This window comes from Gymnoscopelus microlampas (assembly GCF_963454915.1).
Source record: "Gymnoscopelus microlampas genome assembly, chromosome: 4".
In the NCBI taxonomy this organism is placed as follows: Eukaryota; Metazoa; Chordata; class Actinopteri; order Myctophiformes; family Myctophidae; genus Gymnoscopelus; species Gymnoscopelus microlampas.
The window spans coordinates 42912397-42938160 of record NC_139941.1 but is presented as its reverse complement, the minus strand read 5'-3'; the positions used below and the strand labels follow the sequence as shown (position 1 = coordinate 42938160).

Sequence of the window (25764 nt, the reverse complement as noted above, 5' to 3'; positions counted from 1 at the left end):
CCTACACAACCAATAGCATTCATTCCCCGCCCCGGTCTTGATTGACAAGCTACCCAACCAATAGCATTCTTTGGGGGTTGTTTTCCGGTTCGCTGGTCACATGTCTGGTCTCAACCAATAGCGTTTGAGTTCCGGCGTGGCCAACTGTATATATTAACGATGGAGGAATGCACGTTCCTGAACTATCAGCTTCATTTTCGGTCTGTAGAAAGCAGGGGAGTGGCTTTGTCCATTCCTTTTTTACAGTCTATGGTTGGGACACCTCATTAGTACACCCTTCGCTGTACTGTGATTGGCTCATACATTAGTACACCCCTACATTAGTACACCCCTAGCTGTACTGTGATTGGCTGACTCTATTGGCTGACTCTATTCAGCACTGTGATTGGCTAAAGAGACACATGATGAAATTAAGAACCTATAAATAAGACTATGCACTTAAAAAAAAAAACTTTTTTTTAAAAAAAGTGAGCTTCCATCACTGTGATGACCACACCACCCACTTCACACTGGGTGTGATTTTTTTGGGTGTAACTGAGTTCAGAAAACCTAAACAAAAATGTTTTTCCCAGGGCTAAATTATGAGTACCACAACCAATAATATTTTGGCCCTTGGGGAAAACTAATTGGGGAACCCTGCTATATAGACTCAATTTCAAAGGCGGATGCTGGGCCCTTGGTTGAGAGCTTGTAGATTGCCAATTACCACATTTTTGGGGCGGTGTAACCGCCCCCTATAAGTGAGTTTTGGACACTGACCAATCCTGCACCGTGATTGGCCAATAGTCTACAACGCAGTCTACACCCCTAACCCTTCCACAGTCAATGCAAATCTATACTTTTGCAAAGTCAGCCAATCACATTACAGCTAGTGTCATCACCACTAGCTGTAATGTGATTGGCTGACTTTGCAAATTCAGGACTGTGATTGGCTAGCGAAACACATGACACATGTGCAGCCCTATGAATAGCAGTATGGACTTAAAAAAAAGTAACTTATTCTTTTTTTTAAGTGAGTCATGTTGTGATGACCACACACCGCCCACTTCACACTGGGTGTGATTTTTGGGGCGGTGTAGCCGCCCCCTATAAGTGAGTTTTGGACACCGACCAAAACATTTGTGTACCCCCTAACCCATCCATTGTTAATGCAAATCGATACTTTTTTCATATCAGCCAATCACATTACAGCTAGTGTCATCACCACTAACTGTAATGTGATTGGCTGACTTTGCAAATTCAGGACTGTGATTGGCTAGCGAAACACATGACATATGTGCAGCCCTATGAATAGCAGTATGGACTTTAAAAAAAGTCATTTATCCGTTTTTTTAAAGTGAGTCATGTTGTGATGACCACACACCGCCCACTTCACACTGGGTGTGATTTTTTTTTAGAACCAGGATTTTGGGCCTCGCTGAACCATCGCTACCCCAGGACGAGGCCTCTTCCTGGGGTAGCGATGGGTTCAGCGAGGGCCAAAATCATGGTTCTCCCCAAAAAATCTAAAATGTTTCTAAGTGTCTGCATGGGCTCCAGAGCCCCCCTGGAGGACACCCGGCCGAAAATCTCAACTTTTTTGAGAACCAGGATTTTGGGCCTCGCTGAACCCATCGCTACCCCAGGAAGAGGCCTCTGTCCTGGGCATAACTATCCGATGGCACAGGTGGGCCTTCCAGGCACCTGCAAGAAAATTCCCCGGAGGCAGGAATGCAGGCGCCCACCTCCTCGAGGGCCCTGGACACTTAGAAAATGTTTTGATTTTTTTTTGTGAACCAGGATTTTGGGCCTCGCTGAACCATCGCTACCCCAGGACGAGGCCTCTTCCTGGGGTAGCGATGGGTTCAGCGAGGGCCAAAATCATGGTTCTCCCCAAAAAATCTAAAATGTTTCTAAGTGTCTGCATGGGCTCCAGAAGTCCCCGGGGACCCCCTGGAGGACCCCCGGCAAAAAATCTCAACTTTTTTGAGAACCATGATTTTGGGCCTTGCTGAACTCATCGCTACCCCAGGAAGAGGCCTCTGTCCTGGGCATAACTATCCGATGGCACAGGTGGGCCTTCCAGGCACCTGCAAGAAAATTCCCAGAGGCAGGAAGGCAGGCGCCCACCTCCTCGAAGGCCCTGGACACTTAGAAAGATTTTTGGGCGGTGTAACCGCCCCCTATATGTGAGGTTGGGACATTGACATTTGCTGCACTGTGATTGGCCACCCATTGTACCCCCCTAAACCTGCACTGTGATTGGCCACCCATTGTACACCCCTAACCCCTACACATTCAATGCAAATCTATATTTTTCTTTAAGTGAGCTTCCATCACTGTGATGACCACTTGCTGCACTGTGATTGGCTAGCGAGACACATGACACATGTGCATAGTCCTATACATTTTTATGCACTTAAAAAAAACACATTTATGTTTTTTTTTAAGTGAGTCATGGGTCTGTGATGACCACACCACCCACTTCACACTGGGTGTGATTTTTGATTTTTTTTAAATATGTGATATTTGGGAAAGTTTGTTGAGAGAGAAAAAAAGAGTGAAAAGTTTTTTAAATCTTTTCCCATAATGACATACCCAAAAATAGGGTTGTCAGTTTCAAAGTGGTTAAAATACTGTATTTTCAACTTAAAAAGGCGTCCATGGCGCTTGCTGTGCGTTGTTGTGAGGCATCATGCACAACACTTTTTTTTTTCCCGGCTGAAGCATAAATTATGTTCATGGAAAAAAATCAGTTGCCTTGGTGTTTGTTTTGCAGTATTTCATCACAGGATGTTATCAGCTCTCAGACGCACAAGGGGGGAAAGAGAGAGGGCAGGGAAGAGAAGGTTGTCCCGAATTAATCCATTAAGGCCGGGAACACGTCTGTGTCATTTTAAGATTTCTTTGGCTATTCAAAAATAGCAGATACACAAGCATAGCGCGGCACCAAGGGCCGCGCTATGAGCTTGTAGATCTGCTATTTAAAAAAAAATCGTGAACATTTTTGCAAATCTTTGAATATATACATATATATATCTTTTAAAGCTAACCTTTTTAACTCAAATCTTTGCTTCTGCTTTTTTAACTCAAATCCTTGCTGCTGTTCTACAAATGTCTTCTTAATCATTTTTTTTAAACGTATGTTGCTATATATATATCAGTGGTTCTCAAACTTGTTCATGTCAAGGACCCCAAAAATGATATGTAATTGGTCGCGGACCCCCCATCTGAAAATATTTTTTTCCAGGGACCCCCAGAAGCAAAGATTTTAGTTAAAAATGTATATATATATTCAAAGATTGGCACACATTTTCACGACTTTTTTTCCCCCCAAAAATATGAGATCTACAAGCTCATAGCGCGGCATGAGCTTGTATGCTATTTTTGAATAGCCAAAGAAACCTTAAAACGACACAAATGCGTCCCCGGGTCTTAACGGGTTAACTGTGCCCCCCACCCCCCTCGTCTGTGTGCCAAAGCCTCTTTGCATACAGATCAGGCCGGGCCCAAATAGAAGGCTGCTGCTGCTGAGACAGCTATAGTGGCACACACACATTCCGCCACACACACACACACACACACACACACACACACACACACACACACACACACACACACACACACACACACACACACACACACACACACACACACACACACACACACACACACACACACACACACACACACACACACACACACAAACACACACACACACACACACACACACACACACACACGCCTTGCTCAATGGCTCACGGTGTCTCCTAAACTATACGGTGGTCCTCCACGACGACAGCAAACAGCTCAATGAATGAACAGATTATGCAAAGTAGGATTTACTGCGATTAATATTAACATCAAGTCAATACCATTACAGTACCTGTCACTGTAACAAGCATTGGGAAATTGATATTGGCAGCTTATTCTAAAGCCTATAGTTTGTGTTCCGTTGTGCCATGGTGTCGCGCGCCCCGGAAAACACATTTCTGGTGCAAAACGCTGTCGTACCACGAAGTATAAACTGGGTTTAAGTCAGTAATTAATCTTTCTACCGGTGGTGTGTGGTTGTGACTGGTAGTGGAAAGTAACTAAGTACATGTATTCAAGTACAGTACTTAAGTAACATTTTGAGGTATTTGTAGTTTACTTGAGTATTTCCTTGAGTACTTTTACTTCTACTCCACTGCATCGATCTCAGAGGCAAATATTGGGTAACCGTCTTCCATGCCGACATCTCGCCACTCCGACTAGTGGCTTCCGCGTGCGGTTAGGGTTAGGGTGAGGGTTAGGTATAGGGTTCGTTAACGTCGGAAAGGCGACATGTCGGAAAGCCGCCATGTAACCAAATATTGTGCTTTTACTCCACTACAATTATTTGAAAACTTTAGTTCTAGTTACTTTGCAGACTTTTCATTATAAAACATGCATTAAGCACTTCAGGCCTATACAGTATGTACTTCGGCTATTTGAAAATAGCGATCTACAAGCGATCGGACCGGTAGGCAGCGGTTCCGGTAGGAGACACAAAGGAGAATCTTTGTGTCTCCTACCGGAACTGCTGCCGGTCATCGAATTATTGGCTTAGGAATGCTACAAAAAAAACTAAAAACTAAAAACTAATCGATAGATTAGTCACCCCTAGGGGTGAACTATCCCTTTAAGTAAAAATCTGAGTACTTCTTCCACCACTGGGTGGTTATGGAGCAGTTTAAATCATCATGGCTGTACCTGTGTCCGTTGCCCAGCCCCCGGTAGGCCTTCTCCTGGTCCTGCATGCGGTTGAGGCTCTGTGCCACGGACAGGTACTGGTCGTAGTACTTGATGGCCTCCTCGAAGTCGCCCAGGGCCTCGTAGCAGTCACCCAGGTTCCCGTAGGCGCGGCCGCGGTCCAGCAGCGCCTCGTTGCCGCTCAGCTGCTGCAGCGTGGCCAGCTGCTGCTCCAGGTAGCCGATGGCCTCCTCCATCACGCCCACGTTCATCTTGGTGATGCCCATGTTGCCGTAGACCTGTGTGTGTGCCAAGTGGTGGAGAAAGTATGGAGTCAGATCAGTCTCATAATTAATAAATCCACAAGTCCTGGTTTGTATCCACACAGGGTGATTTTTTAACCCTTTAAGACCTGAGGAGATTCTTAAAAAAAATCTAACAGTTTTTTGAAAAAAAAATCTAAAACATTTTTTTTCAAGATTTTTCAAAAATAGCAGATATACAAGCTCATAGCGCGGAGCTTGTATATCTGCTATTTTTGAATAGCCAAAGAGATCTAAAGCGACACAGATGCGTTCCAGTTAATAAACAATTTTGCAAGTGTTTTTCGGATCAGCACTACAAATGCAATGCTTCACGTTTGTGTTTCAAATCCACAATTCCAGATGCTCTGCTTCACAAATACAATTATCTACTTATCTCCAAATCACTCAATTTACAAATGCACACTTAATTAACTTTGCAAATAGAAAATCTAATAACAAATGAAAAATAATCTACAAATGATGTTTTTTCCCCCCCACACACGTCATATAAATCCACCATTCATGCAAATCGGTTGATGTGCATTTACACACTGCTTCTCTGTGGTGAAACTCCTCTGTGCATTCGTGAATGTTTTTGAGACTACACCCTGACGTTGGGCGTAGACAAACGTCTTCATTGGCTGATGAATCTGTCAATCAAAATGATTCTGATTGACAGGTTCATCAGCCAATCAGACGGGTTCGCTTTCAGCCAATCATATGTCTTTTTACATTTTCTCCACCAATCAAATGAGATATAGGTAAGATGTAGTAGAAGTAAAGTACTGAAAATTGGAAAATACACTAGTAAAGTAAAAAATCACACCCTGTGTGAAGGTAGCGGCGCCTTTGATACATTTTGTCATCGATATGTGTTTATAATGTGTTTATAGCCATGTGTCACGTGAAGCTTGACCAATCACTTTGTTGACGCACCTGACCAATCAGAGCGTTGACGGCTCTGACCAATCAGAGCGTTGACGGGTTTGACCAATCAGAGCGTTGACGGGTCTGACCAATCAGAGCGTTGACGGGTCTGACCAATCAGAGCGTTGACGGTGAACACGGACAAAGTCAGGTATAGAGCAGGATCCGCTCTATACCTAAAGGTATAGAGCGACTAGCGCCGCTAAAAATACCTCAAAATTGTACTTAAGTTACTTTACACCACACTGACCTGCGCCTCCACGGCTGGGTCCTTCAGCCGGCGGCCCAGCTCCAGCTGCTCCTCGTAGCTCTTGAAGGCCATGGCGTACTTCCCCAGCGCCATGTAGACGGCGGCCAGGTGCCCGTGGGCCTTGCACTCCCCCGGGACGTCGCACAGCTCCTGGTAGACCTCCAGCTCCTGGGTGTGGTAGCCCAGGGCCTTGTCGTACTTCTGCACCAGTCTGTACGTGGCCCCCAGGGCGGCGTACGCGCACGCCTCCATCCTGCGCTCTTTCACCTGAAAGCACGTAAAAAAAATCCATTACATCAATACTGGTGGCAAGAATGAGTTACATACAATGTAAGCTATTACACCGTATCTGTTACACTAAGGTCCGGTTGTCAAGAATTTATGATACTGTATTCCTGTATTGTGATAGATGTCAACAATCTCCAGGTGACCTCATTCATATGTTCTGGCTTTGCCTACTCCTTTGGGTGCTCTGTTTGGGGTTTTCTTTAAATTGGAAAAGGATGTTTTGGCTTTTGTCACTCTATTGGCTAGCAGACTAATTTTTGATTAATTGGAAATCACCTACTTCTCCCTCTCACACTCACTGGATAAGAGACATCTTGCACTGTCTAAAACTAGAAAAGATTAGATTCTCATTAAGTGGCTCCTCAAGTAGTATCTGTTTTTCAAAAACATATATTTAACCTGTATCTCCTGTTTGTTTAGATGTTGGGTGATAATTCAATCTGTTTACTGTAATTTTTTTGTATTTGATGGATTGCACTGGAGGAAGCTTTTACATATCTGTATAAGTACCAACGTTTGATGTTGAATGCTTCTGTGGAAAATCCAATAAACAAGGGGGGGGGGAAAAGTTACATGCTAGAAACTTATGATAAGCTCTTAGCAGATATACTGTCCTGAACCACTTTCAACCTGTTGTCCCCCCTATTTTGGGCATGTCATTAAAGGCAAATCTTCCAAGGAATTCAAAAAATCCCAAAACAGCAAAAAATAGCAAAACTACAAGCTCACAATGCATGCTGATACAACACGTTGTGAGCCTGTAGATCAATCTATTTATATACTGTATGGGGCTTAAGTGGTTAAAATATAATTTTAGAATGTGAAGACGTCCTGTGCATATTAAAGGATCATACTTACTGAATACAACTGCCAAATATTTTCTAAAGTACTATTGTTTGTTTGTTTCGAGGAAGACATTGGATTCAGTTAATTTCAGAGACTTGCAGAGACTGATGGATCAGTTTTTTTCCCCATTTATTCATTTCTAAAGCATGTAGGGGTTAGGTAAGTGGGTGGGTGGCTGGGTGGGAGTAATGCGTTTCTGTGCGTCTGTTTTTTGTTCGGTTTTGTCTTTGTGTTATTGTTGACTGTCTTTTTATTCTTATCTTGTTTTATTTTGTTGTGAGCTGTAGAGCTGTATTATGTAATGGCTGAATGTTAAAATTGTTATTCTCCAATAAAAGGATTTAGTGAAAAAGTGGGAAAAAAGACGAAAAAAAGAAACTGGCTTGAGATAGGTAAGCCAGCAAACTAAAAATAACTGTGCTGTTATCTGTTTTGTCAAAGTTATGTTATTGTTGCATTTCAATGCATTATCAAATGGAAATTGAGTCGAAAAGACTAGCCGCAAATAGTTCCTGGAAAAACGATTGATTTACAAGTGAAATCCAAATGTCCATGACATGATGCAATTATAAATAAACGGCAACTCTAAAAACAAAGCCGTTAAGGGGAAAATGCTGATGTAGGATAATATGGCCAATGAATGGACGATGACATACAGTATACAGCAGGGGTCTTCAACAGGGGGTCCGGGACCCCTAGGGGGTCCTCAGAGTTACTACAGGGGGTCCGCCAAATCTATGTGAGATAGAACATTTACACATTTTTACACTAAGCATCACCAGCATCCCTTCATTCTGGGGGGGGGGCATTCACGGAAAATAGCAGATCTACAAGCTGACAACGCGTCGCACTGCGACGCGTTGTCAGCTTGTAGATCTACTATTTTCGGTGAAGAAGTTTGGTGTAGAGGCAATTCAACATGAATCCAAAATAAAAAAAGTGTGTAACTAAACAAAAAAAAAACTTAAATTGACACAATACTGATGATAGTGCTGTCAAACAAGTCTATGAAACTATCTATGAAGTCTATGAACCTAAGAATCTATACACGATATGTAGTGGGGGTCCTCAGCTAAGTGGTCCTTATTGGGCTGAAAAACGTTGAACACCCCTGGTATACAGTATCTGTCTGTTGGTCTTTTAAACTATAACATACAGTATCTATAACATGTCGAATATAACTACTGTGATCATTCATACCTGATGAGCCAAGGCCAACTGCTGCTCATAAAACTGAATGGCTCCGGCCACGTCCTTTTTACACACAAATATGTCGCCCAGGTTGCCCAGCGCCCTAAACCGGGCCTGGGCGTTGTTCAGCGACTGGGCCAGAGACAACAGGTACTTCTGACACTCCTCCGCCTTGGCGAAGTCCCCCAGGGCCTTGAACGCCAGGCCCAGGTTACAGTAGGCCTTGGCCTGGCTCAGTTTGTCGTGAAGGTCTTTAGCCAGCGCCAGGTCCTGCTCGTAGTACTTGACGGCGTCCTGGTAGCTGCCCAGGCAGTAGTGGGCGTAGCCCAGGTTGTGGCACACCTTTCCCTCGCTCTCCATGTCCTGGAGGTCGGGCGAGAGCCGCAGGTACTGCTCGTAGTACGGGACGGCCTGGGGGAACTCGCCCCGCGAGCAGTGGAAGTTCCCCAGGTTGCCCAGGGCGCGCGCCTCGCTCTGCACGTCGCGGAGCTCGCGGGCGATGTTGAGGTGGTTCTGGTAGTGCTGCAGGGCGCGGTCGTGCGCCCCCAGCGCCTGGTAGGCCACGGCCAGGTTGCCGTGCGTGGAGGCCTGCGAGGCGCGGTCGTTGACCTCCATGGAGATCTGCAGCTCCTGGCGGTGGTAGCGCACGGCCTGGTCGAAGGCGCCCAGCGCGTTGTAGGCGTTGCCCATGTTGCCGTAGGCGCGGCCCTGCGCCGCGTAGTCGTTGAGCTCCTGAACGATGGCCAGGTGGGTTTTGTGGAGCTTCAGCGCGGTCTCGTAGTCGCCCTTCATCTGGTGGATGATGCCTGTGTGGGGGGGGGGGGGGGGGGGGGGGGGGCGTGGTGGAGGGACAAGAAAGAGAGAAGGAGGTTGAAGTTAACAGCCCACTTTAGAGGGAAATTGCAGAGTAAATTCGAGTGGCCTCGTCAGCTTCCTCTTATGTACAAAGCAAGCCGTTTGGATGTTAAAATTATGCTCTCCGCTGAGCCATCTGTTCCCCCGCTCCCACACCCACACCCACACACACACACACACACACACACACACACACACACACACACGCACGCACGCACGCACACACACACACACACACACTTCACTCTCCCAGAGAAATATGGTCATTAAAATGCAGCACAATCACACAGTTGTAATAAAACCCAAAATGGAATCATTACATCGCCTAAGCTGTCCTTGATGAGTGCGTCTTAGAGGAATTTTACCAAAACCAACACGTTTTTCCCACAGGGAGGGAAGTGGTTATACGAGGGAAAACAACAGAGAGGAGGACGAGATGTGGAAACGGGGAGGAAGAGCGGGAACTAATCGATCGAAAGCTTAGCGAACATGAGCGAAAATATAAATAATGAAGAGCCCTGTTTGTTGATGGTATTATGTCTGATAAAATACCAACCTGTGAAAAAGTAATAGCTTTACCGCACAGCCAGCCATCTGGCATGCACACGTGTGCGCACGCACGCACGCACACACACACACACACACACACACACACACACACACACACACACACACACACACACACACACACACACACACACACAGTACATACAAACACATACACAAATAAACGGGCACACACACACAAACGCGCAACCATGTGACAAATAGACAGAGGAGAGGAGAGAGACACCATCACAGATTATCTAGCCCTCTCCTGTTGCCTTGTGAGAGCTCTGGAGGCTCTCCTTCCTTCGGCGGGTGTCACCCGGCCTTTCCATAATAATAATTACACTACTGAAGGAGCGGAGCAAGGCGATGCCTGCAGGCTAGAGAGAGGATGGAGCCGTGGAGATTGGCCTCAGGGCTAACGATCAATCACTCGCTTCGCCGCAGAGAGCTTTTTGCGCTGAGGAACAACGCATGCAGCAGCCATGCAACGTTCGTTCATCCACCACACAGCCGGGTCCAACATGGCCTTGCTGCTTCATCAGCAAGCGGGAACTAAAAGGCACTGGCGTTCGCTTCACCAAAACACATGTGTTGTGCAAACATTTGATTCGGTTTAACCCATTCAATCCGGGACACGCATCTACAGTGTGTCATTTTAGATCGCGCTACGAGCTTGTAGATCTGCTATTTTTGATTTTTTTTACATCTGCAAATCTTTGATTACATATACATTTTTTAAACAACATTTTTAACTCAAATCTTTGCTTCTGGGGGGTCCCTGGAACAACATATTTTGATGGGGATCGGCGGCCAAAAACATATAATTTTGGGTGGTCCTTGATGAGAAAAAGACACATTTGTTTAGACATTTGAAAGTTACAAATGTTTGCTTAGAAATATATATATATTCAAAGATCTGCAAAAATGTTCACGATTAAAAAAAAATAGCAGATCTACAAGCTATGAGCTTGTATATCTGCTATTTTTGAATAGCCAACAAAATCTAAAATGACAGGAGATGCGTTTCCCGGATTGAATGACGTTAAATTATGTTGTTTTTGTCGTGTACAACAAAACAAGTCGTTTGGACGAAGCATCATTTAGCCTAGCGGGGCCACAAAGGATGATGATGGCACAGAATGTGGTGGAGCCGCTGAGAATAGGGGGAAATGGGTTGTGGAGCCAGCCAGGGTATGGGTGGAAAACAAGGGATTTGGAGAGAGAGAGATGCTGTGGCTTGTGGCTAAGAATGCGATGGTGCCGCGGGGATTATAGCCACCACCATGTGTGTTTTCCCATTTATTCCAACCCAAACCTGCCACACTGCAGGCTGCACACGCACAGGCTAAACAAACAGTGTGGAATGAAGCTAAACAGGAGACTGCACGAGGACTTCAACAAACTCATTGATGGAGCGCTCTCCATGGGCAATGGAGATGTTTGCTCAATAAAAAGCTGTGCATTATGTACCAATGGGAATGGAAAACGCTGCTTTAATACATGCGTTGGGGTATCGTAATCCTATAGGCACACAGGGATGCATATACATAAAGCCTACAGTCTGGGATTTTACATATTATAAGACTGAGGCTGTATGTCTTAGTTTTCTGGATCTGGTGGGGAACTCATAGCAACTACATGCTTTGAACATTCTGAATGAAGTTCAATTCATCTAGTGAAAAGATAGCAATGTTTTTCCCCTCTGTGTACAAAAAGAGGCAAGATCAAATGAACACAACCCAGTCTGTCTCTTCTGTCGTTTTCAAAAAGTTAAATTTATTTTCAGTGAGAAAACTTCTTCAGAGAGCTTCCGTTATGACTTAACCCATTAAGACCAGGAACGCATCAGTGTAATTTTAAGATTTCTCTAGCCCGCGCTTTGAGCTTGTAGAACTGCTATTTTCAAAAATAGCATTTACACAAATTTGGTGCAAATATTTCATCATTTTCTAAAAAAATTTAAGTGAACATTAGTAAAACATTTTGTTCTAGGAACCTCCAGAAGCAAAGATTTGAGTTACAAATGTTTGCTTTAAAAAGTATATATTCAAAGATTTGCACACATTTTCCAAGATTTAAAAAAAAATCAGATACAAGCCGAGTGCCGCGCTATGAGCTTGTATATCTGCTATTTTTGAATATCCAAAGAAATCTTAAAAATGACACGGATATGTTCCCGGTCTTAATGAGTTAATTTCTGGCTGTGATTCTGCAGACAAATCAGATCTGATTTGCTGTTTGTTGTGCTCATGACCCCGCAGGTTAAAGTGGCAGCACCCTGTACCCACACTGTAATCACCAGGTCATCACCCAGAGAGGAATTAGCATGCAAGGCGCAGCATGCCCCCCCAGAGCAGGACGCTGGAAGACAACGGTTCAATACAAACACCGACATTCTAACGCCAAAGAACTCAGTATCCCGAGGGAACCGAGGAACGAAGGCTAGCGTATACGAGTGGAATTGATTCCGGTAGATTGGACGGATGGCTCGCGGTAGACGTCCGTCCCAACATAAACACATATGTGCACTAGTACACACGTGCCCTTTTCCCGTCGTCCATCGCTGCCAAAACAAAATGACCGGTGGCTTCATATTGGAAGTGGTGTAATGTAACTAAGTACATTTACTCAAGTACTGTACTTAAGCACAATTTTGAGGTATTTTTTACTTTACTGGAGTATTCACAGTTTTCAGTACTTTTACTTCTACTCCACTACATCTCAGAAGCAAATATTGTAATTTTACTCAACAATTTACTGTACAATTCTTTGAAAACTTAGTTTAGAGTTACTAGTTTTTAGACTTTGATTATTGTCACAAAACACACTAACCACTTCAACCCTATATACAAGCTCACAATGCGTCGCAACGCGACGCATTGTGAGCTTGTAGATCTGCTATTTTCAAAAGTTTTTAATACATTTTGAACTACATTCAGATTTTCAACACATTTTGAACATGCACAATGAGTACTTTTACTTTTGTACTTTAAGTGTATTTTGATAACAATACTTTTGTACTTTTACTCAAGTAAATTTTGAATTCCGGACTTTCACCTGTAACAGAGTATTTCTACATTGCAGTATTGATACTTTTACGTAAGCAAAACATTTGAGCACTGTTCATATTGGCTTGGACTTCCGCCGTGGTTGTAGGCGTTTTCCCCACCCCGTGGACAGAGCGTTTTGCCTTAGGCCCGGGGCCAGTGTTAACATTCACAGCAGGGCTGGTTTAGAGGAAGCACTGACTGCACTGACAGCCCTATCGCCACAAAGTCACTCCCAAGGTTACGTCTTCCTCCCTATGGAGGGCTGATATATCCCACCGAGAGCATAATGCCTATTGATGTATTACCAGCAAACATGTTCCCTGCTGGAGGCTAAAAATGGAAGCCGGGGCTGAAATATTGGACCCAAGGCCAGAAGAGAGGGAGCAGGGGACACAGGCTCCTGTGGGTGGGGGTGTGGGGGGGGTAGGGCTTAGGTTTGAGGTAGCTGGACGCATGGAGCTCGACTCGCATTGAGCCTCAGGCTATATGCTTGCAGGCACACATGATGCATGGGAAAATGATGTTCTGCACCCCATAGTAAGAGGATTACAAACTAAAGGCCACTGGGGATGGTAGCCAATGTGATATAGTAAATAAAACCATAACCATATGATCCCTCTGTAAATGCTGTCGGTACACAACGAGATGGAGTCTATAATAACGGTGTGGCTTATTCCCTGGCCATCTCCTATGTGTCAGGTTAATGATGTCAGAATTGTTTTTTTGAAAATCTTTTTTCAACAGAAATTTGGGACTGATCAGCCCAGTGGTTTGCGAGATTAGCCGTGGACACACACACATTACAGTGTGTTTTTATGTGCTGGACGTTAATGTAAATGAGCACTTGTGCTACTACCCTGGGTAAATAAATGACAACAAAAACACACACATGCATGCACGCACGCAGAGCCGTTTTTAAGCATAGGCAAGATAGGCAAATGCTTATGTGCATTGTGGGGCGAGAGGGGGGGCCCGAAAATCGGGCTTTGCCTAGGGCCCATTCTGACATTAACATGGCAACATGGCCCTGCAAGCACGCACGCACTCACTCACTCACTCACTCACTCACTCACTCACTCACTCACTCACTCACACACACACACACACTCACATTCACAGACACACACACACAAAGAGAACACACACGAACACTTCTAGATGGCTCGCCCCTAGGTGCCAGACACAGTAAAAATTGGGAATTAGTGAGGACAGCTCAAAATGACCCCGGCAAAGATTACATTTCACTTTCGTCAAGAAAAAACGCCAATGGCCCCACTGTGCACTCTGTGCACTCTGTAAAAGAAACAGAAAAGGTAAGAATGTGACCGTTTCATTTCCTTTTGGGTGGAGCTTCAGACAATGACCGTGAAACAAGATGGATAAAGCCCAGATCACATCATTCATATACAGTATGCAGACAGATACCACACACACACAGACACACACACACACATACACATACACATACACACACACACACACACACACACACACACACACACACACACACACACACACACACACACACACACACACACACACACACACACACACACAGCTCCATTTATCCCACCCATAACCAAAGACGTTAAAAGCATGGCGATGTGTTGTCACTTTGCATTACATAGCCGTCCATACATTAAACGATATATACGCTGCGGCGCTGACGTTGAGGCATCACTGTCTGTGGTGTGTAAATCTCTGTGTCATTCTGCTGGTGTAGCTCTGGGGGTCTGTGTGTGGAGCGCCACTATACTATATACTGTAAGAGGATTTCCCCAATCCCCAGGGTTTCCCCCAACAATGGTGATGCTGCCTGCCTGCAGTGGTGGAAAGTAACTAAGTACATACATTTACTCAAGTACTGTACTTAGGTACAATTTTGAGGTGCTTTTACTTTACTGGAGTATTTCCAATTTTCAATACTCTTGCTTCTACTCCACTACATCTCAGAGGCAAATATTGTACTTTTTACTCCACTACAATTATTTGATAACTAGTTATAGATTAGAATTATTATTACAAAACGTACATTAACTCATTCAGTGCCTGACTTATTTGTGGCAGTTTGGCTCTTGGAGTCCCAGAGCCAAAAATACATTGTAAAAAAAAAAGTGCTTAGGAAGCGAGATACAGCCTTTTTCAGTAAGAAGAAGTGAATGGAGCAGCAAATCTTCAAATCATCATATCTTGGGTTCTGAACATTTAAAAAAAGAAAAAATGTTTTTCATGACGTCGGCGACGTCATTGGCACCCTGGGCTTATACAAACGTGACGTCGGCGACGTCATTGGCACTGAATGAGTTAACCCCTTCAGACCTATTTAAACTTCGGCTATTTGAAAATGGCCGATCTGAAAGCTTGTTGTGAGCTTGCAGATCGGCTATTTTCAAAAGATTTAAATACATTTTATACATATGATAACTTGTGAAATGGGACATTCTGCATAATGAGTACTTTTACTTTTGGTACTTTAAGTATATTTCGATGCCAATACTTTGTAGAGCTTGCAGCTTTGCCGGAGTATAATTGAGGCAATACTGTACTGGGTGGGATAGAACCAGAGGATGACCAGCCTCCAGCCAAAAATACTCATTCCAGTCCCTCATTCATTTTTCAGAATGGGGTCATTTTGAGTAATTTGCATCCATATTTGAGACCTCAAAGCAGAGTGGGGGTTGATGCCAGGAATACCGGTTATGGAAATACTGACATCTAGCCAGTTCTTCCACACGATGCAGATGGCGATGTGTGAACGTCTGAAATAGCATGCAGACAGCGGTCAAAATGTGGAAGAAATCATTCCTGTGAGAGACAGGGACGAGTATGCTAGCTTGCTAGAGCCCTTAATAATACTTCTAAACAGCATTGAATTAACAGCTGTGGCTCAGAGATGTGTCTCTAAAAGGCTATTCATTAACCTGCTTGCACATGGACCAACTATGTGACCTTGTTGCTAACGTAGGCCTATTCAAACAGCTCTCATTGGTCCACCTAGGTCTATTCAAACAGCTCTCATTGGTCCACCAAGGTCGCAGGATTCCATCCATACCAAAATGCTCTTTTATCTCGTTCTGTTAAAGCACTTTGTAACCTTGTTTGTAAAAAGCGCTGTACGAATACATTCATTATCATTATCAAATCTAGGGGCCACGGTAAACAGTCAGAGCGAAGGTTGTTCATTTTGTATGAATATGCCATGACTTTGACTACTATAGACTATACTATGGCAGTGGTTCTCAAACTTTTTCATGTCAAGGACCCTCTAATTGACACTTATTAGCCCGTGGACCCCCATTTGAAAACATATGCCAGGCAGGGACCCCCATAAGAGAAGATTTGTACAGCTCTAGCAGTGATTCTCAACCATTTTAACTTCAAGAACCCTTCAGTTTGACATGCATTAGGGCTACGGACCCCCATTTAATGGCATTTCTATCTCTGGGACCCCAATTTATACTGTAAAATCAATGTTAATGTAACTCTGAGAGTGTACAAATGGAACCAAATGGACCCGTTCGGGTCCATTTGGTTCCATTTGTACACTCTCAAGAGTTACGGACCCATAAGGGTCCATTTGGTCCCTAAATATCCATCATTTAGCTGGGGACCCCCTGGAACCCCCCATCAAGGACCCCTTGGGGTTTCCCCGGACCACACTTTGAGAACCAATGGTCTCTATGGTACGTCAGACTTCCAGATAGACTTTTTTTTGTGTGAATTAAACAGACTGTTGAAACAGACCGTTCGTTCTCTTTCAAATTCCCTAAATAAATGGCCCAGTTAGAAGGGAATCTCAACAGCACAGGGCACAGTAAATATTACCCCTTAACAATGAGAGGGAGGTAATGAAGGGGAAAAATCCAATCAAAATATGCAACATTTTATTAGCTAAGTTATTATATTGAACACGTTTACGATCAGAGGGGGGAGGTAGAGAGCCGTAGTGTGTGTGTGTGTGTGTGTGTGTGTGTGTGTGTGTGTGTGTGTGTGTGTGTGTAGTGGTGGAGAGTAACTAAGTACATGTACTCAAGTACTGTACTTAAGTACAATTTGGATGTATTTACAAGCTCACAACGTGTCGCATTGCGACGCGTTGTGAGCTTGTAGATCTGCTATTTTCAATTATTTTAGTACTTTTACTTTTGGTACTTTAAGTATATTTTGATGCCAATACATTTGTACTTTTACTCAAGTAACATTTTGAACACAGGCTTTTTACTGTGTTGTGTTGTGGTGTGTGTGTGTGTGTGTGTGTGTGTGTGTGTGTGTGTGTGTGTGTGTGTGTGTGTGTGTGTGTGTGTGTGTGTGTGTGTGTGTGTGTGTGTGTGTGTGTGTGTGTGTGCGTGCGCACGCACGCGTGTGTGTGCGTGCGCACACATGGTGGGACATGGGGGCTGAGCTCAAAGGTACCAAATGGTCACTGGGCAGACACAGACATCTCCTACACAGCCTGACAGATACAAAGAGAGAGAGAGAGACAGGAAGACAGAAGATAAAGCAGACAGGGGGGATGGATGGATAGATGGATGTGTGTGTGTGCGGGGTGGGTGGGAGGCCTGCCAATATAAGCACACACACACACACACACACACACACACACACACACACACACACACACACACACACACACACACACACACACACACACACACACACACACACACACACACACACACACACACACACACACACACACACACACACACACACACACACACACACGGAGCGCTGCGTCCATTCTCCGCCCGCCTTGCAACCCCAGCTGAGCTGGCTTCCTCTCCCCGCTCCGACTGACCCCTCCCTCCTTTTCTCCCTCCTCCTTCAGCTCGCCCCGGCCAACTGTCACCGGTCCGTCCACTACGCGCATGACATCTGCCTCCTCCTCCTCCTCCTCCTCCTCTTGTATCAACACAAACCTTACAGTGCATTTGAACGTCTCAAACTTTAGCTTTTTTCTCTCTCTCTCTCTCTCTCTCTCGCCATGCGTCGACCTCTTCTTTTTTAGCTAGGGATCACGTTTCATGCTGAATCTGCAGATGTGCGGATGGAGGAAAAGGGCACAGAGTTGCTTAATGCAAAGGAATGCTGCAGCACTTGTGTTTCACTTAATAGGGCCCGTGGTGAGTATGGTAATAAAATGCATACAAGATACATCGAGTAGGAAATGTAAGCAATGGGACTGAGAGAGAGAGAGAGGGAAGAAGAGCGAAAGAGCAGTTTCACCGGGTCATCAAGAATAGTCTGAACGAAGCACAGCAACTCCCTTAACATACTGAGAGAGAGAGAGAGAGAGAGAGAGAGAGAGAGAGAGAGAGAGAGAGAGAGAGAGAGAGAGAGAGAGAGAGAGAGAGAGAGAGAGAGAGAGAGAGAGAGAGAGAGAGAGAGAGAGAGAGAGAGAGAGAGAGAGAGAGAGAGAGAGAGAGAGAGAGAGCAGCGTTTCACTGCTGGGCCTCTAGTCCAGTTTTTGGCACGTTCTGTCATGAGACTGGGCTGAAGGGGGCCTTGTAGGGGGGGCCGTACTGTACTGTACTGCTGCTGTTTTTCCATGAACAGAAACCTCAGGCCTACATGGCTAACAGAGATCCACTAGTACAGTGGTTCTCTAACTTTTTCATGTCAAGGACCCCCGAATTGACACTTATTAGTTCCACGGCCCCCCATTTGAAAAGATATGCCAGGCAGGGACCCCCCCATAAGAGAAGAGTTTTACTGCTCTAGCAGTGATTCTCAATCTTTTTAATTTCAAGGACCCCCAGTTTTACATGCATTAGGCTACGGACCCCCATGTGATGGCATTTCTATCTCTGGGAGCCCAATTTATATAGTAAAATCTATGTTAATTTAACTCAGAGAGTGTACAAATGGAACCAAATGGACCCGTCAGGGTCCATTTGGTTCCATTTGTACACTCTCTGAGTTTGTACACTCTCTGAGTTACAGACCCATAAGGGTCCATTTGGTTCCTAACTATCTATCATTTATACTCTAACTATCTATCATTCAGACTCTCTGTAACTCAGAGAGTGTACAAATGGAACCAAATGGACCCTGAAGGGTCCATTTGGTTCCATTTCCCCGGACCCCACTTTGAGAACTAGTACTAGAGTAGTACTACACATTCAAATCCACAGTCAAAGTGTTAATTTAACTCTCAAAGGTTAAATCAATCTTTTTTTTACGCGGAAGAGGGAAGTAAAACTGGCATCTTGTATAATAACAAAACCCAAACCAAACCCTTTCTTTGACCGTCCAACAGCTAGTCTGCCTTGTCTCCTTTCCCCCTGCAGTCAGCCTGCTGGCGTTCACTCGAGGTTCATTAGCACAGAGTTGAGGATGTCACCGCTAAAGAGAATAATATTGTTTGGTTTCTTTCCCTGTCTCCTTCCTCGCGGCGTTCCTCTCATTCATGCTGTCTGGGACCATTAGGTTTACTAAATTCTTCGGTAAATCCACCATAGCAACTCCGCTAGCTGCCTTTCTCCTGGCCAGACCAATAAAATGTCTACAATCTCCAGGCTTAAGTATCCAACTACCTGAGAACTTCCTATGGCTCAAGTCTCTCTACGCTCCAGGCCACAGAGGCCTGGTTGGTGGTATGTCGGCAGACACTAGCCCCGGCCCGCACAGCCCCCTATCTGCAGAGATCTCCATGTTTGGGTAACAAAGAGTCTATAATCACTTTCACACATGGAATATATACTGTAGTATTGTCTGACCTTTTAGCTTTTCCCAGAAAATGTGTTCACAACACAACTGACAAATACTAACCCCCCATGCAGACTGGCAGAAGAGAACATTTGTTATTCTGTTAGGATTTTCTTGGGATTTTTGTTATTGTTCCAAGGCCTACTTGTAACATAGTGGTCTAGTTTGTTGCTCTGTCTGTCTAAGGCGGCTGCCATCAAATGTGTTCTGCATACATAATAATAATAAGTACTGCATACAAATAATCTCTACCATCCCCAAATAAGAACAGTTTAGGCAAGAGCGTCTGCTAAATGCCTAAACTGTTCTTATTTCGGAATGCTAGAGATTCTTTTATTTCCCTTTATATCCTTTAACGGTATCCATTAAGACCGGGGAAGTATCTGTCATTTTAAGATTTCTTTGGCTATAGAAAAATAGCAGATCTACAAGATCATAGCGCGGCTCCGAGTGCCACGCTAATCTTTGAATATATATATATATATATTTTTAAAGCAAACATTTGTAACTCAAATCTTTGCTTCTGGGGGTCCCTCGAACAAAATATTTTGAGATGGGGGTCCACGGCCAAATACATATAATTTTGGGGGTCCTTGACATGAAAAAGTTTGAGCAACCATGTCCTCTAAGGCAGCTGCCATCAAATTTGTTCTTATTTCGGAATGCTAGAGATTATATTATTTCCCTTTAGATCCTTTAACATCACAGCTTCATTGCCAGTCCAAGGATAAAACCTTACAGACACCTATTACTGTACTGCAGGGTTCTCCAATTAGTCTTCCCCAAGGGCAAAAGTATGTCTAGGGTACCAAGCCGAGGGCCACACAACCTGCAAACAGATTGGGGCTTGGGGGGCGGCGTTGTTGCTGCTCTTACCACCATTATTATTATAATCATTATTGGTTGTGGTACTCATAATTTAGCCCTGGGATTCGTTTTTTGGGTTTTCTGACCTCAGTTACACCCAAAAAACCTGAACTTTGAACATTCAGTGGATTTTCTGTGGTTTGGGGTTTTCTGAATAATTAGGCTCAGAAAAGTGCTGTGATTGGCCCATGGACTTTGCTGTCAAAGTCCATTACTCCCGCCTCCTCCCCGCGGAGTATGATGATTGACAGGAAAAATCCCTCAACAGCGACAACCGCAAAAATACTCGAAGGGTGTATTTGCAAACACGTAGATCTACGTGTTTGGCGCTCAATGTGTTAATACTAACGGTTAATGGTTAACCGTAAAAATGATGGAGCAATGATCCACTTCCAACACCCAAGTCCACTGTGTGGACACACTTGTGTCTTTTCTGACTGAAACTCTTCTTACACTGTTTACAGTAGAAAGGCTTTTCTCCAGTGTGAATACGCTGGTGTCTCTTCAGGTCACCTAACTGACCAAAACTCTTGTCACACTGTTTACAATGGAAAGGTGTTTCTGGTGACTTTTCAGGCCACCTACTTGATTGAAACTCTTGTCACACTGGTAACAGCGGAAAGGTTTTTCTCCAGTGTGGATACGCTGGTGTATCTTCAGGCTACCTAACTGACTGAAACTCTTGTCACACCGTTGACAGTGGAAAGGTTTTTCTCCAGTGTGAACACGCTGGTGTGTCTTCAGTCGACTTAACTGACTGAAACTCTTGTCACATTGTTTACAGATGTGGGGTTTCTTTCCTGTGTCAGTCAGATGATGTCTCTTTACGTCCGATTGTGTTAAAGTCATGGTAGACTGTTGACTACTGTAAGGTCTTTCTTCTTCTGAGTTTCCCTGCTGCTGGCTCGTTGTCGGGAACGGTTGGTTCATGGTCAAAGCTGCTGCTATGCATGGGCTGTAAGGGTCCAAGAATGTAATTAATGATCTGTGACCTTACAATCCAGGATTGGTTACAGGGCAATTACCAGCTGAATATCAAGTGTATGGATCTCTGTTAATAGTTCCTCTTGTAGGCGATGAAGGCTTCTCCAATGTCTCTCTCCATGTGTGTCATTCACACTGTGCAGTCTGGTTTTAAGCTGAGCTGATTCAAAGCTCATGTTGTCACTATGATGTCAGCCATGCCCAAATATGGAGTTCCATGTCATTTACTGAGATAAAGTTTCAGCCCAGTCAAACCTCAATTATCTTCCAATATGAAATTAACGAGCGTCAACGAGTATCAGCTGCACGCATGCACGCGCACGAAGACACACACACCTCTGCAGTGCTCTAAAAGTGACTGGAGTCTGTGTCATTTCTCTCCAAAAGCCCTTGAATATGATGGAATATGATTAAGGATTACTGTGATTACGGTAAGCTCACATTTCATATCACACACACCATACCTGCAACTTTCACTAGCCAAGTTGGTGCGGGCCGGACAGTTGCCCCTTGTGGGCCGCAAATGGCCCGCGGGCCACCTATTGGGGAACCCTGCTGTACTGTAATGTGTTGACAGCAAACTGAGAACGAGAACTTATTTTGCGGCGCTTTCTTTCATTCCGCCCGGTTCACATTTCACACAAATAACTCCTAAATGGACGTATACCGCCAACAGCATAATAAGCGGTTTAACATTTACATAAAAATGCTACGGTTATGAAAGGAGTATCACGAGGAAAGGAAAACCTCTGAGGCTAATTCAGCCAAGCAGCAGCTTTTCTTATGATTTCACTACCTCAGTCAATAGAGGTGGATGGCAGTAAAGCGGTCTTCTGATGTGTTGTGATCTGCTCATTCCTGGCTGTTTGTGTGTTGCCTTTCTTTCTTTCTTTTCACCACCATCACCAGACAGCCATCCTCAGGGACACACAGGATAAAAACAAGGAGAGTGATTGCTTAATTAAGCCTGGTTATACCTAAGGCCCCCGCTAACTGATGGTGTCGACATTTCAAATGAATTCTCTGTATAAAAAGCACAAAAAAAACACGTGTTGTGATTTAAGAGGCGTGGGCGGGTGAAAGCAAGGGGCAATGAACAGTGGTGGAAGAAGTACTCAGATATTTTACTTAAGCAAAAGTAGCAATACCGCAATATATAAATATTCTGTGACAAGTAAAAGGCCTGTGTTCAATATGTTACTTGAGTAAAAGTACAAAAGTAATGGCATCAAAATATACTTTAAGTACCAAAAGTAAAAGCACTAAAATGTTTGAAAATAGCAGATCTACAAGCTCACAACACGTCGCGACGCGTTATGAGCTTGAAGATCTGCTATTTTCAAACAGCCTAGGTATAAAATAGGGCTGAAGTGATTAATGTATGTTTCATAATATCATAATTTATATATGAAAAGTAACTAGTAACTAAAGTTGTCAAATCATTGTAGTGGAGTAAAAGTACAATATTTGCCTCTGAGATGTAGTGGAGACAGTAGAAGTAAAAGTACTGAACACTGGAAAGTAAAGTAAAAAAAACGTCAAAATTGTACTTAAGCACAGTACTTAAGTACATGTACTTGAGTACAACTTAGTTACTTCACACCACTGCCGGGTGAAACAAAAAACAACACACAATACAAAACAATGGCTTCCAAACAACAAAGTTATTAAAATCTCTTTGAAGTGAATTGTGGGGGGGGGGGGGGGGACACAATACAATTTAGATTCTGTTTAATGAATAACAGAAATGTGAGCTAAATGCAAAGCCACCCACTTCCAAGTCCTCTCTCTCTCCCACGTTATTAGATATTGCTGACTAGGGGGTAAGTTAGCCCGTTAATGAATAATAAATGTGGGGGACTGGAATGGAATGGAATGAATGCAACATTCTTTATATCCTTTCCTTTGTGGGTCAGAGTTAGTGCTAAAGCTACGGCTGTCACCACCGGGCATCGTACTGTACTGTAGCTCGCTTATTATTATTATTAACCCATTCAAGCCGCGAACGCATCCGTGTCATTTTATATAAGCTTGTAGATCTGCTATTTTTTTTAAATCATGAAAATGTGTGCAAATCTTTGAATATATATATATTTTTTAAAGCGAACATTTTTAACTCCCATATTTGCTTCCGGGGGGTCCCTGGAACTAAATATTTTGAGATGGGGGTCTGCGGCCAAATAATACTTATAATTTTGGGGGTCCCAGACATGAAAAAGTTGGAGCACCACTGATATAGCAACATACTGTTAGGATTTAGAAAACATTTTTAGATAATATATTTGGCCGCGGACCCCCATCTCAAAACATTTTGTTCCAGGGACCCCCCCAGAAGCAAAGATTTGAGTTACAAATGTTCGCTTTAAAATATATATATTCAAAGATTTTGCACAAATGTTCACGATTTTTCAAAAAATAGCAGATCTACAAGCTCGTAGCGCGGCACTCGGTGCCGCGCTATGAGCTTGTAGATCTGCTATTTTTTGAATAGCCAAATACATCTAAAAATGACACAGATGCTTTCCCGGTTTGAAAGGGTTAAAGCATTGGGTCTTGGTGTTAGTAGCAGTGGAGCTCCATATATACCTCAGAGCCATCATGTCACATGCTGCTCCACCCACACTACACGCATCATTAAAGAGCAAGCTGAGAGGGCATAATAAAAAAGTTCTCTCTCTCTACTTCTCTTACAACTTCTCGCTGCCATCATCGCTATAGTGCAATATATACTGTATTTATATACACTTAGTTCCGGCCAAGTAATTTGATTGGACGAGAAGCAGTTTCATGAGGTACTGATGTATCAGAGTATAACAGCACTGTGGGACTTTTAAAAACTGTATTTATCAGGCCCCTCGAGGGTCTCTAATACAGGGTTTCTCAAAGTGGGTTCCATGGCACCCTAGGGTGCCATGACGCAAGTCCAGGGGTGCCGCAAAATACTTTGATAATATTTGGAATTCATCAATATCACTCCAGTTTAAATATAAGTTTAAAGTTATTTTCAATCATGGTAACGGATATTCTCTCAAGTTTTACTCTTAGGGGGAAAGATTAGTATTTTTACGTACCGTAATATGACATAAATGTAAGGTGCTATAAAGTAACAATGTAATTAAGGGGTGCCATGGATGAAAAAAGTATTTACAGGGGTGCCCTGAGCCAAAAAAGTTTGAAAAACACTGCTCTAATAACCGTTAATTACATTATCGGTCAGTTGTGCTATCTATCTTAGTAACACCTTATCAACCCTACAATGTGACAAATTTTGGCCATTTTCCCACAAATAACTTTGGAGTTAAATTGTGAATGGTCATCATTAAGAGGACAAAGGGAAGTAAAGAAGCCTGGATCCATGGAGAGCAAGAAACGATGGAGGTATGTGTCTGATACCTTGATGCCCAAGACGCTGAACCCCTAATTGCTCCCGATGAGCAGGTCGGTACCTTTCATGGTTCCCTCCGCCATCGGTGTGTGAAGAATGTGTGTGTGAATGGGTGAATGTAATGCACAATCATTGTAAAGCGCCTTGGATAAAGGCGCCTTATATAAATGCACCATTTACCATTTGATCGAGTGGCTATAACAGAACAATAGAGTCCGCACCCTGGATCACGCTCCCATGGATACACTGTGGTATGCATTCCATCAGTGGAAGACTTTGTATAGTAGCCTACCTAGTATCGGTGACAAGCTTAAAGCTACAAACTGTACGTTTTATGTCCATTGTCAAGATAAGAAATAGAAGTCTCCACACTGCAATCAAGGCTTTATTATAGGTTAACGTTTCGACACATTCTGAAGGAGACTTTTTTGGGCCCTATCTTGGGCGCCGCCTTACCCCTCATCCCTAAACGTATTAGCCATTTAAAAAAAACAAAAACATTTTAAAATAGTTCAACTATTTTTAAAAATAGTAAAAAATGGCAAAGAAATGTAGGGATAAGGTGTAAGGCGGTGCCCAAGATAGGGCCCTATGTGTCGAAACTTTAATCTATAATAAAGCCTTGATTGGGAGCTTCTGCAAAGTCACAGTGTGTGGACTTCTATTTCTTATCTTGCCTTGAATCCACAGTTGGTCCCGCACCTGCCGTCCAGCGGATGTCCATTGCCACCCTCCCCCAATGAAAAGAGGTTAGACAATATCCAAATTACAATAGAGATGGTTGTGCACCATCTGCTTCAAATACCTTTATTGACATATTGACAGTGGTCAACCAGTAGGTATCTTACTTGACACCAGGGTCTA

General features: G+C 43.7%; 1 protein-coding gene across 3 annotated transcripts in view; it reads right to left on the bottom strand.

The window, feature by feature from the left end:
* Positions 1-25764, bottom strand: part of ttc28 (tetratricopeptide repeat domain 28) — a 400474-nt gene that overhangs the window by 73377 nt on the left and 301333 nt on the right. For 2 of the 3 annotated variants that reach the window (XM_084056166.1, XM_084056167.1), the window contains 3 exons: positions 8509-9305; positions 6175-6441; positions 4714-4991 (listed from right to left, as the gene is read on the bottom strand). In XM_084056166.1, coding sequence (XP_083912292.1) covers positions 4714-4991; positions 6175-6441; positions 8509-9305 — 1342 coding nt within the window. Of the gene's footprint in view, positions 1-4713; positions 4992-6174; positions 6442-8508; positions 9306-22311; positions 22367-25764 lie in introns of those variants that run through there. The other variant, XM_084056168.1, reaches the window with a different exon arrangement.